The 15778-nt window shown below is 41.6% G+C and overlaps 3 protein-coding genes across 3 annotated transcripts; all 3 read left to right on the forward strand.

The window, feature by feature from the left end:
- The first annotated feature begins 1692 nt into the window (after positions 1–1692).
- On the forward strand, positions 1693–2867 carry LOC121600488 (fibrinogen C domain-containing protein 1-like). The gene has a single exon (XM_041929128.1). It carries the CDS (start codon positions 1693–1695, stop codon positions 2662–2664), a length of 972 nt encoding a protein of 323 aa, XP_041785062.1. The 3' UTR covers positions 2665–2867.
- Positions 2868–6268: 3401 nt separating this feature from the next.
- On the forward strand, positions 6269–7934 carry LOC121600457 (fibrinogen-like protein A). Its single transcript, XM_041929067.1, has one exon. It carries the CDS (start codon positions 6426–6428, stop codon positions 7440–7442), a length of 1017 nt encoding a protein of 338 aa, XP_041785001.1. The 5' UTR covers positions 6269–6425; the 3' UTR covers positions 7443–7934.
- A 6427-nt stretch (positions 7935–14361) lies between these two features.
- Positions 14362–15441, forward strand: LOC121599182 (seminal metalloprotease 1-like). Its single transcript, XM_041926777.1, has 3 exons — positions 14362–14538; positions 14622–14810; positions 14888–15441. Exons 1-3 carry the CDS (start codon positions 14454–14456, stop codon positions 15424–15426), a joined length of 813 nt encoding a protein of 270 aa, XP_041782711.1. The 5' UTR covers positions 14362–14453; the 3' UTR covers positions 15427–15441.
- Positions 15442–15778: the final 337 nt, after the last annotated feature.

Here is a 15778-nt window from a genome sequence, read left to right on the forward strand (position 1 = left end):
AAGAGAGTCAACAGAACTCTTGGTTTATTATTTAAAATGACTATGTGTGTTATCGTGAGTGACTATGTGTGAGTACTACTCAGTCTGGAGTTTGGTGTCCATCTGCATAAGTTGATAAAGAGGGAATAGAAAGAATTCAACGCACATTCACACGTTTTGCGTTAGTCGCCGGACTTCAGTGGAGTGCCAGTAACACTTTGTCACCATACCAATCGCGTTGTTTGCTGCTAGGATTGAAGACCCTCGCTGATAGAGGAAAAAAAACATCGATTGACGCTGCTTTCATTGCTACAGGTTACGAGCTATACGTAAACTAAGTCCAAAGGAGAAATGAGATTGAATTGCTGGTGTTTGGATTTGAGTTAATTAAACATTTGGTTTAGAAGAATTTGCTACTTAGGTTATATTGTTGACAGTTGTGTCAGCGATAAAGTACAGATCTGCAGGCAACAATTCCGTGGTTGCGACTTCGCTCTCGACTTTTTTGTAACGAGAGACGCTTCGGAAAACTCGAGATAGTAAGGACGTAATTTGTGCGCAACACACTAACACTCAATCTTATATTGAGTACACTGAGACTCAATCAATCTAATTAATCACGGTAATTAGTGTTTAGAAGTTAGTGCTTACACTGTCCTTTGTACTGAAATCAGCACTATGTGTGACTATTTATTTTCGCCGAATAAAACTCAACGCTTTCCCGCACATTCTGAAACCGCGGTCGAATATTTGATAAAAGATCATCAAACGAATGATTTCCATTCATCAGCAGGAGAATCCATCAAAGACATACGCAAGATTATGCGGGCATTCAAGAGTTGCAAAACCCGAAGAAAATACACAGTGCTATCGCTGGTGGACTGAAATTATGATGTGTGTTGTGGTTTTGAGAGATTTTACAACCATTTATTACGTCTGCTACCATTGAGCGGGATTTCCGTGCCTCTTGTTGACGAATCAGACAAACATAAATTTTGGATTTTTTAAAATTTGCAATCTTGAGTTTCACTTGCATCTTGAGGCTGAGTTGTTTTGTTTCAATACTATCAGCAATTTAACAAAAACACACTTTGCTTCATTTCAATGCCGATCGTCTTTTTCATCATTTGTTTGACGTAAAGTTATTCTTTCCCACTACTCCAATATAAAAGTAGGCCACTGTAGCCGCTTTAGCTCGGTATCATTCTTTGTCAACAGAGTGGTTGAAACCTGATCACAATGTACGTTGCAAAAATAAGTGTACTTGTAATTTCATTTCATTTCATTTCATTTCATTAATGGTAATGGTTGCGTTGTTTTCAATAGCCAAAGTGCGTGGTGTCGATCGAAATATCCGAGATACAACGTTCTCCGGATTTGCGTTTGAGATGATAGTTACGAAGCTAGAGCATTTACTGGACAAGATGAACGAAATGGAAGCTGCAATCAAGCAGGATCGAGAAATCGTTGAGCAAAAACTGGCCGGCGTCACTCGTAGCACAATTCAGCTGGAAAAAATGATGGACCAGAATCTCACCGAACAGCAGACTCAGCTGAATCAGATGCTACAGGACAAATGGAACGAAATGGAAGCTGCAGTGAAGCAGAATCGAAAAATCGTTGACCAAAAACTAACCGGCGTCAATAGGACCATAACTCAACTGGAAAAAACGATGGACCAGAATCTCACCAAACAGCAGACTCTATAATGAAATGAAAGCTACAATGAAGCAGGATCGAGAAATCTTTGAGTCAAAACTGGCTGGCGTCACTCGTAGCATAATTCTGCTGGAAAAAACGATGGACCAGAATCTCACCAAACAACAGACTCAGCTGAATCAAATGCTACAGGACAAATGGAACGAAATGAAAGCTGCAATGAAGCAGGATCGAGAAATCGTTGACCAAAAACTGGCTGGCGTCACTCGTAGCATAATTCAGCAGGAAAAAACGTTGGACCAGAATCTCACCAATGTGAAGACTCAGCTGATCCAAATGCTCACTGAGCAAACAGTCCACGCTAAGCGAAAAAAGATGAAACAGGAGATCCAAAAGCTCATCTCAAAGAATGATCTAGCTGGGGTTAGAGTCAGTTCAGGCTTGTATCTGCAGAGCATTTCGTCACGGTCATGCAAGGAAGAGCCCTCAAAGGAGACGGGCAAGTACATTTTACAACCAACCGATAAGGATGAACCATTTGTGGGATATTGCGAACAGACTGTATTAGGAGAAGGTTGGTTGGTGTTCCAGTATCGTTACGACGGATCCTTGGACTTTTTCCGCAACTGGACCGAGTATCGAAACGGGTTCGGCAGCATTGATGGAGAGTTCTGGCTGGGATTGGAGCAGTTACACAGTTTGACAGCGGCTCGAAAGCATGAACTGCTGGTGGAGCTGAAAGACTTCGATGGAAACTACAAGTACGCACGGTATGAAGAGTTCGCAATTGGCAGTGAGAAGGATCAATATCCGTTAGCAAAACTGGGAGCATACACGGGAACGGCAGGAGACTCATTGCATGGCCACAAGGGCATGAAGTTTTCGACCAAGGATCGGGACAATGATAATTCGCCAAATTCAAGTTGTGCTGTCGAATTTAAGGGAGCATGGTGGTACGAAAAATGCCACAGTTCAAATCTAAATGGACTTTATAGGAACAGTGAGAGTGGAGAAAATATGGTTTGATACTACTACATGTCATCTAATATAGGTTTGTCATACTCAAGAATGTTGATTCGCGAATCGTAACGGTGGATGAAGTATAATTTCCATCAAATAAATAGAAGCTTAGGAACATTCCGAAGCCAAAGCGTAACAGACAGATGGCTGCAATCAAATCTTTTTGTAATTTGTTGCAATAAAAGTGTAGTTGTATTGTGTCTTTACAAGCCCAGTCAGCCCAGTGTCTTTACAAGTGTTACAATCAGCCAAATATACAATTGAATGTACATTCGTATTCAAAGACTTGAAAGAAAGCAATCCGGCATGGTGAGTTTGCTTAAGCGTTTTAGCGGTTCATAATGTTTAGTGTTTTGCTGAAGGAGATCATCCCAATGCTGTAACCATACCAAATCGCAACAGAAGGCCAAATAGTATGAAGAACGGATTGGACTAAAACTAAGCTTTGACATCACAAAAAAGAGTGAAAATTAAATTGATTTCTTGTGCTCATATATGAAGTATAACGTATGAAGTATCACCAACTTTCAGATTTTCATTAAGAGATTTGGCAATGAACGACATCCGTCGAACGCGCTATCATCATTCAAGAATATTCGTTTTCAGAAGACCAAAAGCTTGTTTATTTTCTTGCGTGGTTGTTCTGCAAATATAAAGCTAGATGTTTCTGAGACTGGTTTTTGTCAGATGTATACTAAACATTACCTTCAATACCAAAAAATTTGTGACACGATCCACACTGCTTGCAGGCCGTGTTTTCAACCTTCGAACAATCAATCAAAAAAGCAATAAACATTCGAAGTTTATCACATCAAAGCAGACAATGTTGACATCGAATGAAAATGGGTTGACAACATCGATGCATTAATTAGTAAGCTGTGGAAAATGTTAACATCAAAATCAAAGGTGTTGAGATCAATGGCAAACGTTATTTATTCAATTGTAAAACCCTGTAAGTGTTTCAAAGAACCGAGTGAGTTTTCGAGTTCGTTTGTTTTTGAATGCTTCGGAAGTTTGGGAGGCGCTCGAAGAAGACGTGCAAGAGGCGGTTGGTTGTTGAGTGGTACGAATCATACACAGCAAAATTTCTAAGTTTGCTGCAGTTATGTTTTTTTTACTGAAAGCTATTGAGTAATATATAGTTTTGTCGTTTTACTCAATATCAGTAAAGCAAATAACTGAAAATGCAGCAATTTATTCTGTACAAACGACATGCAAGTCAGCTTGAGCCTCAAAAGAAAACATAATGCGATGCCCGCATGCTCGTGATAAACAAAAAGTTGATTTGGTAACCGCTTACCCCGATACAATTTAAGGTACGTATTCGGCTTGCGGGATTAATGTTTTGGTTGAGAAAAATCTTCGTACCACTTTGCTGTTCTTGCTGAAATTTCGTGGTAACCGTGAGTGCATACCAAATCATCAAACTTATTTCGACAAAATACAATTCACATCTGTATAAATCTTTATGAAACAGAGATGAACATGAGTAGAACGGAATGCCACACTGTACATTAATAAAAATCTCCATTTAAACAATTTTTTTCGCTCTTTTTTAATCGATATCAAATACTGAACATTCAGTTATATCAGAGAGGCTTTGTGGTATGTTCGATTTTTGGGTACTGCGGATACTGTTTCGAAGTGGACTTTTGACACTTGATAGTCTAGGCGATCATAGAAACCTTTAGGAGGTATCCCTTACTGGAAACGTTGGAGTTTAGAGACCTTACCTTGAGTAGGGGACATAAGCAAATTCTTTAAATGAGAAGTCGATAGATGTTGGATGGGCATAGTCCTATCCTGACATTTCGAACGAATCTGACTTGCCATGATCGGAGTTGGTTTTATTTGTACACAAAAGAAGTTAAAGGTTTCGCACCTTTGGTTCCGGGTGATATGTTGGGAAGTTATTGTTTTCCCATAGCTAGTTACGTTTGTCTTTTGTTGGCAAGAACGATGGTTCCAAACGATATTTTCTTTCCTATTTTACAGTTTCCAGCTCGTGTTTTATATTACGGACGATTTGATTCAAAACCGTCATCGTGAGCATAACATGAAAACAATATTTTGCTTTTACGTTGGTGTTTACCTTTACAATGGATATTGATGTACCGTCTTGCTTCGAATTATGGCCACTTAAGGAAATTTTTGGAATTTCATATGTTATTACTAATTCATTTTCAATCGGTCTAAACAATGTATAATTTATTTTACTGTAGCAAACACTCTACATTTGAGAAAAGAAATCCAATTATTTTATTCAAACCATTCCGAAAAATTACCAAATTTCAACGACATTTTGATTCATATTCCGAACAATTTCGAGTTCATGTTTCAAATTCCGTTCAGTCTCAAAATGAGGTCTATTTTCTTCAAAATCGAATTCACACTACACCTTTTTTAGTGAATCCGTCTCTCCTTATTACGATAATAAAAGAAGAGTAATACGGTATGAAATATCAAAAGATTTTCAGTTTTTTCATTCAGAAAAAATGGCTTCGGCCGTATTGCATAAATATTCAGTAATTTTTATACGAATAGTTTCTTCTCGTCTTTGAAACCCAGTCAAATTTATAAGTAGGCTAGATTAAATGTTGCGGCGGGCCGTACTTTGCCGCCTATTGCTCTACGTCAAGCATCGAGCTGGTGAGGAGCGATCGCGATGAGGTTGAAAATTTCAGAGGAATAGCGCGTGGAAGTAGAACGGAAAGTAGAAGGCTACTTTCTTCCTTCCTCCCTCTTTGGCTCAACAACCGATGCCGGTCAAGGCCTGCCAACACACTTGTGGGGTTGGCTTTCAGTGACTTATTGATTTCCCCCCATAGCAGGATAGTCAGTCCTACGTATGGCGGCACGGTCTATTAGGGGCTTGAACCCATGACGGGCATGTTGTTAAGTCGTACGAGTTGACGACTGTACCATGAGACCGGCTACTTTATATTCTATTTTTCTTACTACTTCGCAGCGTTTTGAATCGCTTGGGGAATACTCAGTTCTGAGAGAATATACTCGAGCGCTCGCGCATGAGTGCAAGCAAGCGCGGTATAGAGGATAGAGGGAGAAAAACGATTATTTTGCTCCAAACTTTCTACTTTTGTTCCGTTGATTCAAGCACTGTGCTGTGCTGTGCGCACAGTATGATGTGCTGTGCGCACAATGAGCACAGTAGCACTTTGCCCAACACTAATTCTGACACAAGATAAGGTTCTGCCTGTTGCTGCCTTAGCCGATCTGATCAACTGAAACTCAGAGAGCGCACTGTGCGCACAGTGCGCACAGCACACTTAGGGCAAAGTGCGTGTGCGCACAGCACACTGAATTATGCTACTTTACCCAACACTAGTCAGAATGTTAACAATTTGAGCTTGCCTGTTTTCACCATTAAGAATTTTCATATTACATACTCAAACCTCTTGCTAGGACCAGTCTTATAGAATGATTTCATCTGATGCGAAACACGACACAATGTATGGTTCAAAATTCCTTATCACCAACAACTGCTGTTACATTTAACTGTTACATTAAAAACTTTGCAATGTTGGCCTAATCTTGCGGGGAGAACTGTTGTTTAATGCAAGCAATGCGCTTTGTAAAAAAACAACAGACTGATGAGTTCCTACACTTCAAAACTGATAAGCACCCTTGTCCTTAGCTATCCGTAATGTTGATTTCTACTCCTAAGAAACCGCTATAAAAAGAATCTAAATTACCAGCATCAGTACAGTATCATTCTTTTATTGCAAAGTGGTGGGTGCTTGAACATCATGGACGTTGCACAATTGATCGTGGTTTTAGTGTTGGTGTTGTGTTCAACATCAGTAGTCTCCGGTTTATCAGCAAAAAGCGGAAATACCACGTTCTCTGGATTTGCATTCGAGATGCTGATTACTAAATTAGATTATCAACAAAACCAGCTGATCAAAGTCGAAACAGCCATAAAGAAGGATCAAGAAATCATTGACCAGAAGATTTCTAGGATTATTGAGGTCATCAAACAGCTCGGTCAGGCAATTGGCCAAAACCTTACTGCACTGCAGACTGAAACGAATAAAGCCAATGAAAATCAAGACCATCTACGGAGGGAACTACAAAAGCTAACGACAAAACAAGATTTAGATTTGTTTATGATCAATTCTGGCTTAAATCTTCGTACAGTCTCGTTTCCATCGTGCAAGAAGAATCCATCGAAGCGATCGGGCAAGTACATCATACAGCCTACCGAGGATGATGAACCTTTCCTGGGATATTGCGAACAGACTGCTTTCGGAGGAGGTTGGTTGGTGTTCCAGTTTCGTTACGACGGATCGGTGAACTTTTACCGTAACTGGACCGAGTATCGGAATGGGTTCGGAAGTATCGATGGAGAGTTTTGGCTCGGGTTGGAGCATTTGCATCGGATTACATCGGCCCGAAAGCACGAGCTGCTGGTGGAGTTGATAGACTACGATGGAAACTACAAGTACGCACGGTATAATGAGTTTATGATCGGGAGTGAGAAGGAGCAATATGCGTTAGCAAAGCTGGGATTATACACGGGAACGGCAGATGATGCTATGAAAGATAACAAGGACGAGAAGTTCACGACAATGGATCGCGACAATGATGCAAAGTTAGAAGAAAACTGTGCTTCCACACGCCAGGGCGCATGGTGGTACTACAAATGTTCTGATTCAAATCTTAATGGAGTGTATGTAAATAGAAATATCAAAACATCAATGCATTGGTCCGGAACACAATACATAAGTATGGCATACTCTAGAATGTTGATTCGTGAAACTTAACACGCACCGCTTTGTTGTTTGTATCAATAAAAGAAATTAATAAAGCATAAATGCTGATGTTTGTGAGGTCAGAGATGCTGAACGGAGTGATTGCACCGATCATCACACAACGTTTGTTATTATTCAGAAGCATGGTTATTAGTTTGCGCTATCGCTGGCTACCGCGGCTAATCAAACAATCAGTCGATTCATGACTTTTAGCGATAGCTCAAGGAAACGTTTGGATGAGGTTGTGTTACGTGATCACGTTCGGTTAGCAAAGAACCGTATATCCGTGGTGTATATTTAATATTTATCATACAAATACTCACTACATTGACGATACAGTTGTAAAGAATTTTTATATTAACATAATTTTTACCGTCTATGAATTGTTCTCTTTTTTTTCGAGCAGGCTTGTCTTTTTGCGTAGTCATGTTGTCATTTATTTATAACGGTCTTTGTTAATTTATGTTGCATTTGATTGTATTAAAAAAAGGTGTTCAAACATTAAATTGCTCGTTGTTTAGTATACAGGGTTTCGAGTCATATAATGGAATAGTTCTATCGGATAATGGAAAGCTTTAAACCGGTAATGGAATTGTGCAAGCATTCTGAGAAGCTGTCATCAAACCTGGCCGTTGACATTTTAGTTAATTTTACTTCTGCTCACAAGCTTAATTGTGACTCCGTGGCAGGATTTCTTCAGTTTATTATGTATACAGATGAATGTCATTCGAAAACAAACCAAAATAATGTTTCTGGCCAACAGCATCGAAACTGTTTACATTTACTGACTGCTCAGATAAATTATCGATCGGATGGTATCAACAGTTTAAAGGTTATGTGAGAACTGGTTGAAATATTTGAAAACAAACAAACTCCATAAATGTTTAGTGTCCATCAACTTAGTACATATAAAATATAGGCCATTATATTTTAAGCCGCTGACAAACGTTGAGAAAGAACCAGAACGTTCATTCCTAGCAATATTGACGCATGAAACAATGTTGATGTTTATGCACGGTTTTCCAAGCCGTTTTCGAATGTAATTTTTAACACATCTTAAGCTAGATTGAGTTTGACAGTTCTTGGAAAACTCTGTATCACATGAAATTTCATGCGTTTGTATTTAGTGCTTTGGTGGACGAAGATCCTCTAATGTCGTAACGGGAAGCAAACATTATGTATTCAAATGCATGGCAATTAGTAACGGTTTTCGCTGGCTTCTGCGGCTGGTCAAACTACCAGTTGATTTATGACTTACAGCGTTAGCTTAAGGGATTTTTAAGCCCACATCAGTTCTCATCAACGCGACGGTCAACGCAACCATTTTTTAGCACCGTATACAATTCGCAACGCTATCCTGTGTTAAACTTATTGTTTAACTTGGTTCTATAGCATCAAATGGTTGCCCTTCGCAAATGGGAAACTAACGTAAACATTCGTTATCTTCAATGGTGTTGTTATATATTTATGTGCGTAGAAATGATAGAAGGTATTATTTTCAAAAATGCAGGGTTTTCCGAGCCGATTTCCAATGTGTACAACATCTTTCATTGCTCGTGAGATGTTTTTCAATTGTTGTCAAATGTTCTAATTGCATCGCAATTATTTATCAATTCTTTCACACGATTTTCAACACGTTCAACACTCAAGCTCGATTGAGTTTGACAGTTTCTTGGGATGTGTTGAAAATCGTACGTAAGCATTGTAATTTTATTATGATACAAATACACCATTTGACAGCTTTTTTAAAAAATCTTGGATGCGGTGAATAATGATGTGGACATTCGAAAATGACATGGAAAACTCTGTAATGTAAAACGCGTACCTGTACTACATAACCAAACATACCATTTGTTCTCTGATCATAACGTTCTGATCGGATTATACCAAAACCGGAAAAGTGATTTTCAAAATACACATACCAATGAGATAAAATCAGTTTTACTGGATTGCGTTTCCAATTGGGTTGCTACTGTATGTTGTAACTATGTGCGGCACGATCACGTTTATTAAGTAAATACATTTTTGTGCGAGAAAAATCATGTTAAAGTTCATCTCTGTAATATACAAGTGATATTAGCATTAGGCAAGATAAGGTAGAAATTGGCGTTAGTCATATTTTAACAGCCTTCAAAATGACACACGGAACCATGTACGGTACAGAGGTCCTTATCAACACCAAGTGCTATGCTGGCTTCATCTTATCTGTTCCCAGTAAATTACTTACTTACTTATCCGGCGCTACCACCGCTTTGCGGTCTTGGCCTGCCTCAGGAGTGTCCGAAACTGCTCACGGCCTCGCGCCTTCGTCTACCAGTCCGTTATCCCGGCCGTAATGGCGGACGCCTCCACGCCATCTTGCCACCTCAATTTTGGCCTATCACGCCTCCTCTGTCCTTGTGGACGGCCTAAAAAGACTTTACGGACTGGGTCGTCCGTTTCCATGCGTACAACATGGCCAGCCCGCCGGAGCCTGGCGAGCTTGATACACTGTAGGACAGTGAGGTCGCCGTACATCTCGTATAGCTCGTCATTATAGCGGCTCCTCCATTGTCCTGCCACACATACGGGGCTAAGAGTGCTTCTGAGCATCTTCCTCGAACGCGGCTAAGAGGGTTTCGTCAGCTTTGGAAAGTGTTCATGTGACAGAGGCGTATGTGAGTACCGGAACTATATAGGTACTATATAGTCCCAGCTTCGTCCGTCGCGTCAGGTTCTTTGAGGAGAACTGATTTTTCAGGCTGTAGAATGGTCGGTTGGTAGCCAGAATCCTTGCGCGCAACTCAGCTTCCATACTGTTGTCGTTGCTAACCTTTGACCCGTTCATCTATCTGTACATCACGCCTACGTAGATTTTGATTATTTATTGGTAGGCCCGCTGATGTTGCCACCATCAGTTTGGTCATTGCCTTGTTTATCTGCAATCCGAGGCTCTCTGCCGCCTGCTCGATCCCTTGGTAGGCTTATGCTACATAGGAGAGCCGCAGATCAATGATGTCTATATCATCAGCGTATGTCAGGATCTGGGTTGACTTATAGGAGATGGTTCCCGTAGTCTCCACCCTCGAGTCGCGGATGGCCCTCTCTAGTGCCAGGTTGAATAGGAGACAGGCAAGCCCGTCCCCCTGGCGCAAAAGGTCCTGAGAGTTTTCCATCCACCCTCACCTGGCATGTGACGTTGGTCATAGTCATTCTAACTAGCCTTATCAGTTTGGCCGGGATTCCAAATGAGCTCATGGCGTCGTACAGTTTTACCCTGGCTATGCTATCGTATGCGGCTTTGAAGTCTATGAAGAGATGGTATGTGTCGTTTCTGTATTCAGCCATCTTCTCCAAGATCTGCCGCATGGTGAAGATCTGATCAGTGGTTGATTTTCCGTTTCGGAATCCTCTTTGATAGTTTCCTACTATCTCTTCGACGTGCGGGACAAGGCGATCCTGAAGGATCTGGGAGAATATTAACCATGGCAACACTATACCCTTATAAGAAAAGTACATATTTTAGAAGTTTTCCAAATTGTAGGCTCAAAGATGTACTGGAAATGAAGGGCCTGTGGTTCAAATGTTCAAATAAGAAGAGGTTTTCAAATTAGGGAGGTCTCAAACAACAGAGGGTTCACTGTATCTCTAAGCTGACAGTCCCTTCAAGATACACCTTAGAATATTCTATGTTACAAACATACAGTGAAATATATCTAAGGTCGGAGCTGTTCGGAGAAATCCGGAGCCGACTGATGCCTCTCCTTGGCAGTCGGAGGCGTTGAAATCGTGAAAATCGGTGAGACCGACCGGAACCTGTTCTGACTGCAGGTGCAGGCCACATCGAGTCGGTTTAATTTGGCTGGAATCGGAGTTGGAGTAGCGATGACCGGAAATGGTTTTGCGCCGTGGATTCGATTCTGGCAATCCATTACTAGTTGTTGCGTAGTTTCGTGTATGTATGTAAGTATTTTCCTATTACTATTTCGTTTCTCTTGAAATCTTGAATTGCTTAGAGAAATTGTAATAATAGATAATTAAGATCTTTAATAACTGATATCAAATGGTTTATGAACCATATTGATCAATATTGGCGTGCTAAGTGATCATTTTGCTATGAAATGAACACTGTCCGACTTTCAGTGTACCGCATAAATTTCATACCTTTTATGGCATTTATGAATGGTGTTCCGAGATTTAAAAAGATATCGGTCTGAAAAGATATCGGTCTGAGCTAAAGAGTGCCCTCATCTATGGATGAAAAAAGTTTTCCAATAAGTGGTCTAGGGAACAGTACATAGTGTCGCAAAGTCAGATAAAAGGTGAAAATATCAGGTGTCTGGCTTTAGGTGGCCGCCATTGTACATACAATAAAAGGTTTACACTTATTCTAAACGAACCACAATTTTCTGGGACCTCTTAAGGCTAACTTCCTGTCATGTCGTAATGTCGCGAAACGCGGTTTTGTGAGAAATGTACCACACCGCAACAGTCACTGTTGCACTTGATTTTGATCAAAAATTGTCGCGGCTTAGTTCTATACACGGGCGGATTAAGCAGCACGCAAACTAAGCGGCCCCGGGAAAAGCATTCAACGACAATATCATGGAAGCTGAGTTGCGCGCAAGGATGCTGGCTGCCAAGCGGTCATTCTACAGCCTGAAAAATCAGTTCACCTCAAAGAACCTGTCGCGACGGACGAAGCTGGGACTCACATCGTTCAACACATGAGATGAGCCTTCATTCGTGTGACTAGATCGTCTAGAAACAGTACCAAACAAAACGAACGAAACACTCTTAGTCGTCGTACTCAACAGAAACATGCTTGAAAAATAAGTTTTTAAAATTGTCAATACGGTTGAGCGGTAGCAGTTGTAGCGCCTGATAAGCATTTTACACTAGAACTACCGGACGAGTCGTTTTGACCGGTGATGGTTGAAATTAATTCACATTAAAAAAAAAAGGTGCATTTCGATCCTCTTACCATTTCTTGCCAGTTAAATAACATTACAGAAAATACAGGTTCATACTTTATCTAAATATTATCTATGAACATATCTTCTTGTTGCGGCAGCAACGGGTAGGTTTGAGGCGATTTTTAAATTGTAACGAAATGTTTCCTTTGCAACGACTAAGTTTGAGAATAAATTTAAACTATTGTAACTTATCGTATCCACAAGGACAGAGGTTGAGGTGGCAAGATGGCGTGGAGGCGTCCGCCATTAAGGCCGGGATAACGGACTGGCAGACGAAGGCGCGAGATCGTGAGCGGTTTCGGACACTCCTGAGGCAGGCCAAGACCGCAAAGCGGTTGTAGCGCCGGTTAAGTAAGTAAGTAAAACTTATCGTATGAGAACAAGATCGCTGCCCTAAATCAATACACATTTTTTGGGAACAGCCCGTTTCTTGAGTGTATCGATAATCGTAAGCAACACGGACAAAGCGTAGGGAAGCGCGTGTGGAAAGAACTTAGCAGAAAAATGCTTGTAGGACGAAAACGTGCATATGCACCAGGAAATGAATCCTTTCAGCAACCAACCCAAAGCGAGGAGGTCATAAAATTTCAAGTGTGTTTAGGATCAATCTAGATTCTAGAAGAATAAACATAGCAGCATATGGAAACATAAGGAACATAAAAAAGACCATAGCATGGATTTCCGAAAAAAGGAACAATATTTGCACACGCATTGGCACCAATACATTTAAACAACGTGTACGGACACGTTTCAACACCTTCAAAAATGTTAGTATATAAGAACTAAATTTTGTTTAATAAATGTCAGATTTAATTCAGAACCTGAACGGAGAACGTCTGAATTTTCTTTGAACGTCTTGGCCTTTTCTAGGATTTGCTTTAGGTCTCAGCCGGGTCACTCTGCCCCATCCGAAAAGTTGTTGTATCAATTGTGCCACTTTAGCAGCATAGATTATCACGAACCGAGAATACTAGCGGAAAGTTTAATGTACAATTTGTTATAATAACTCCTTTTGGGCAGAAACCCATCTTTTCCTATTAATCCGTTTTCAGTTGGAAGTCCTAAGTTCCTGAAGGCCTTTCCTTCGCGTGGCCTGGCCCGAGTTCCGCCATCAACACCACTACTGCCCAACTCGTCCCTCTAAAAACGTTCGTCACTAATGACCAAAAAGGGGTGTAGTCCCCCGTGGTTGGACGGTAGAAAAATACTACAATATTGATCATTCTAACTGAAGGGCTGTGACATAAGCAAAAATGAGCGTTTCAGTGATCGTTCTCAGGAGCAACCCAGCAAGGATCATCTCCATCTCTTAGTAGATTATTGTATAAAATGTTAACATTTGAAATTGAAGATTGACATGCCTTTCTGCCACCTAATCCTTGTTGCTACCAATGTAATCAACTTTCCAATTTCACTAACCGGCCTTCTATCTCCGAATAGAGCAAAAGCAATCAAAACAATCAAAAGTGTTTGTAAAAAAAATGGCAAACTACGAGATAGCACACCTTCCTTCGAAAACGCAAATCTCGCTCTCGGTCCAGACCAAGCAAACCCACGTCAGCGCATCATTATCTGGTATGTGTCGCACTTGCAAAAAAAAAGGAAAACAAATAGAAACCAAAGACTGCAAGTCACCAGGTCCTGCATCTTACCGCTCAGTAGTGGACAAAAAATGAATGAAATGATGACCAAAGGGGAAGATTGTGGCCCAGTAATGCCAGTATCTATCGTGGGAGGGAACGGTGAAGCCTAACAAGGGCACTAATCCTTCCTATCTTCCGTTATCGGCTACCAGTTCAAACTCTTTCGCTTCTGTTTTATTGGCGCCCATCACCTAAGTAGAAGTCGATTGCGCATATCACACATTATGACGATTGTTAATAGTGTCTGGAATGTGTGTGTGTGCAGGTATATTGGCACCCGTTATCAGTCGTAACGCGTAACGGTAGCGACAGGTCGCCGACAGACGATATATGGCCCAAGTACAGCGCCTCATTAGCAAACAGTTCGCTAGTGACTAGTGCTGAAGGAGGAACAAGCATCTTTAACCCAATAAAATAAATAAATAATGGGTGTGTTCCGTGGGTTGTTGTTGTTGGTGCTTGCGGTGGCCTTTGTCCAGGCAGGAGTGATAAAAAATACACCAGAAAATGGTATGTCTTTCGTAAGGAGATGTAGATGAGAGTTGATCCATGTGTATTGTTGGGTCTTGTTTTCCCCCCTTCGTTCCGGGCAGCGGCACGACTCCGGAACCTGCGACCGGACGAGCTGGCCGAGGAGCTTAGCGGGCAGTTTGAAGGTGACATTGTGCTGAGCGAGGAACAGGAACGATCGCTCCTAAGCAGCAGACGCAACGGGTTGATTGCAACGACCTACCGCTGGCCGGGTAATACCGTGCCGGTGATGATCGTCGAGGAGGACTTTAGTAAGTAGCCCGGGGCTTGTGATATTAAAGCACGGAAATATTCTCTCTACCATGGTGTACCTTCGCTTTTGTAACAGCTTCGGAACAGATCGAACACATTAAGCGCGGTTTGCGCCAAATCGAGTCCGTCACCTGTTTGAAGTTTGTAACGCGCACCGAGGAGCCGGATTACGTGCGTGTGATCGGTACCGGGTCGGGATGCTACTCGTCCGTCGGTCACCGGGGTGGTGCGCAAACGCTTAACCTGCAACCTTACGATGTCGATACCGGGTGCTTCCGGTTGGCCACGATCGTGCACGAGTTTATCCATGCGGTTGGGTTCTACCATCAGCAGAGCGCCAGCGATCGCGACCAGTTCGTCCAGATCGTGTGGGACAACATCGAGGATGGCAAGGAGCACAACTTTAACATCTACGACAGTGACACGGTGACGGACTTTAGCGTGCAGTACGATTACGGCAGCGTGATGCACTACAGCTCGACCGCTTTCAGCAAGAACGGGGAGAAAACGATCGTCCCGAAGGATCCGAACGCGACGATCGGCCAGCGGGTCGGTATGAGCGAGCGGGACATCTCCAAACTGAACCACATGTACAAGTGTTTGAATAAAAATTGAGCGTACAGCGTGGCAGCACTTTTCGTTGTTTTTAGAAGGCTTTTGCTGCACAGTAATTCTAGAATATTCTGTGTTTACGTTCTTAGACGGGAGTCTCTCTGGTGGATAAGGTAGATGATTCTAGAACGCCTCGAGCAAGATGTTTTCAATATTCCCGGCAATGCATATTCAAGGTCTTCCGTTCTTTTCAGTTCAGGTTCTTCAGATACAGGCATCCTTACCTTGGGATGGACTGAAGTTCTGCTGCACTTTTCTTGAAGCAGGCCTCACTTTGTCAAAGCTAACAAACGGTATGTGTCCATGGCATATTTTGTCTCCTGGGTGTTGCAAGAAACATGTTGTCCAATGTGAT

This window comes from Anopheles merus, chromosome 3L (assembly GCF_017562075.2).
Source record: "Anopheles merus strain MAF chromosome 3L, AmerM5.1, whole genome shotgun sequence".
Taxonomy (NCBI): Eukaryota; Metazoa; Arthropoda; class Insecta; order Diptera; family Culicidae; genus Anopheles; species Anopheles merus.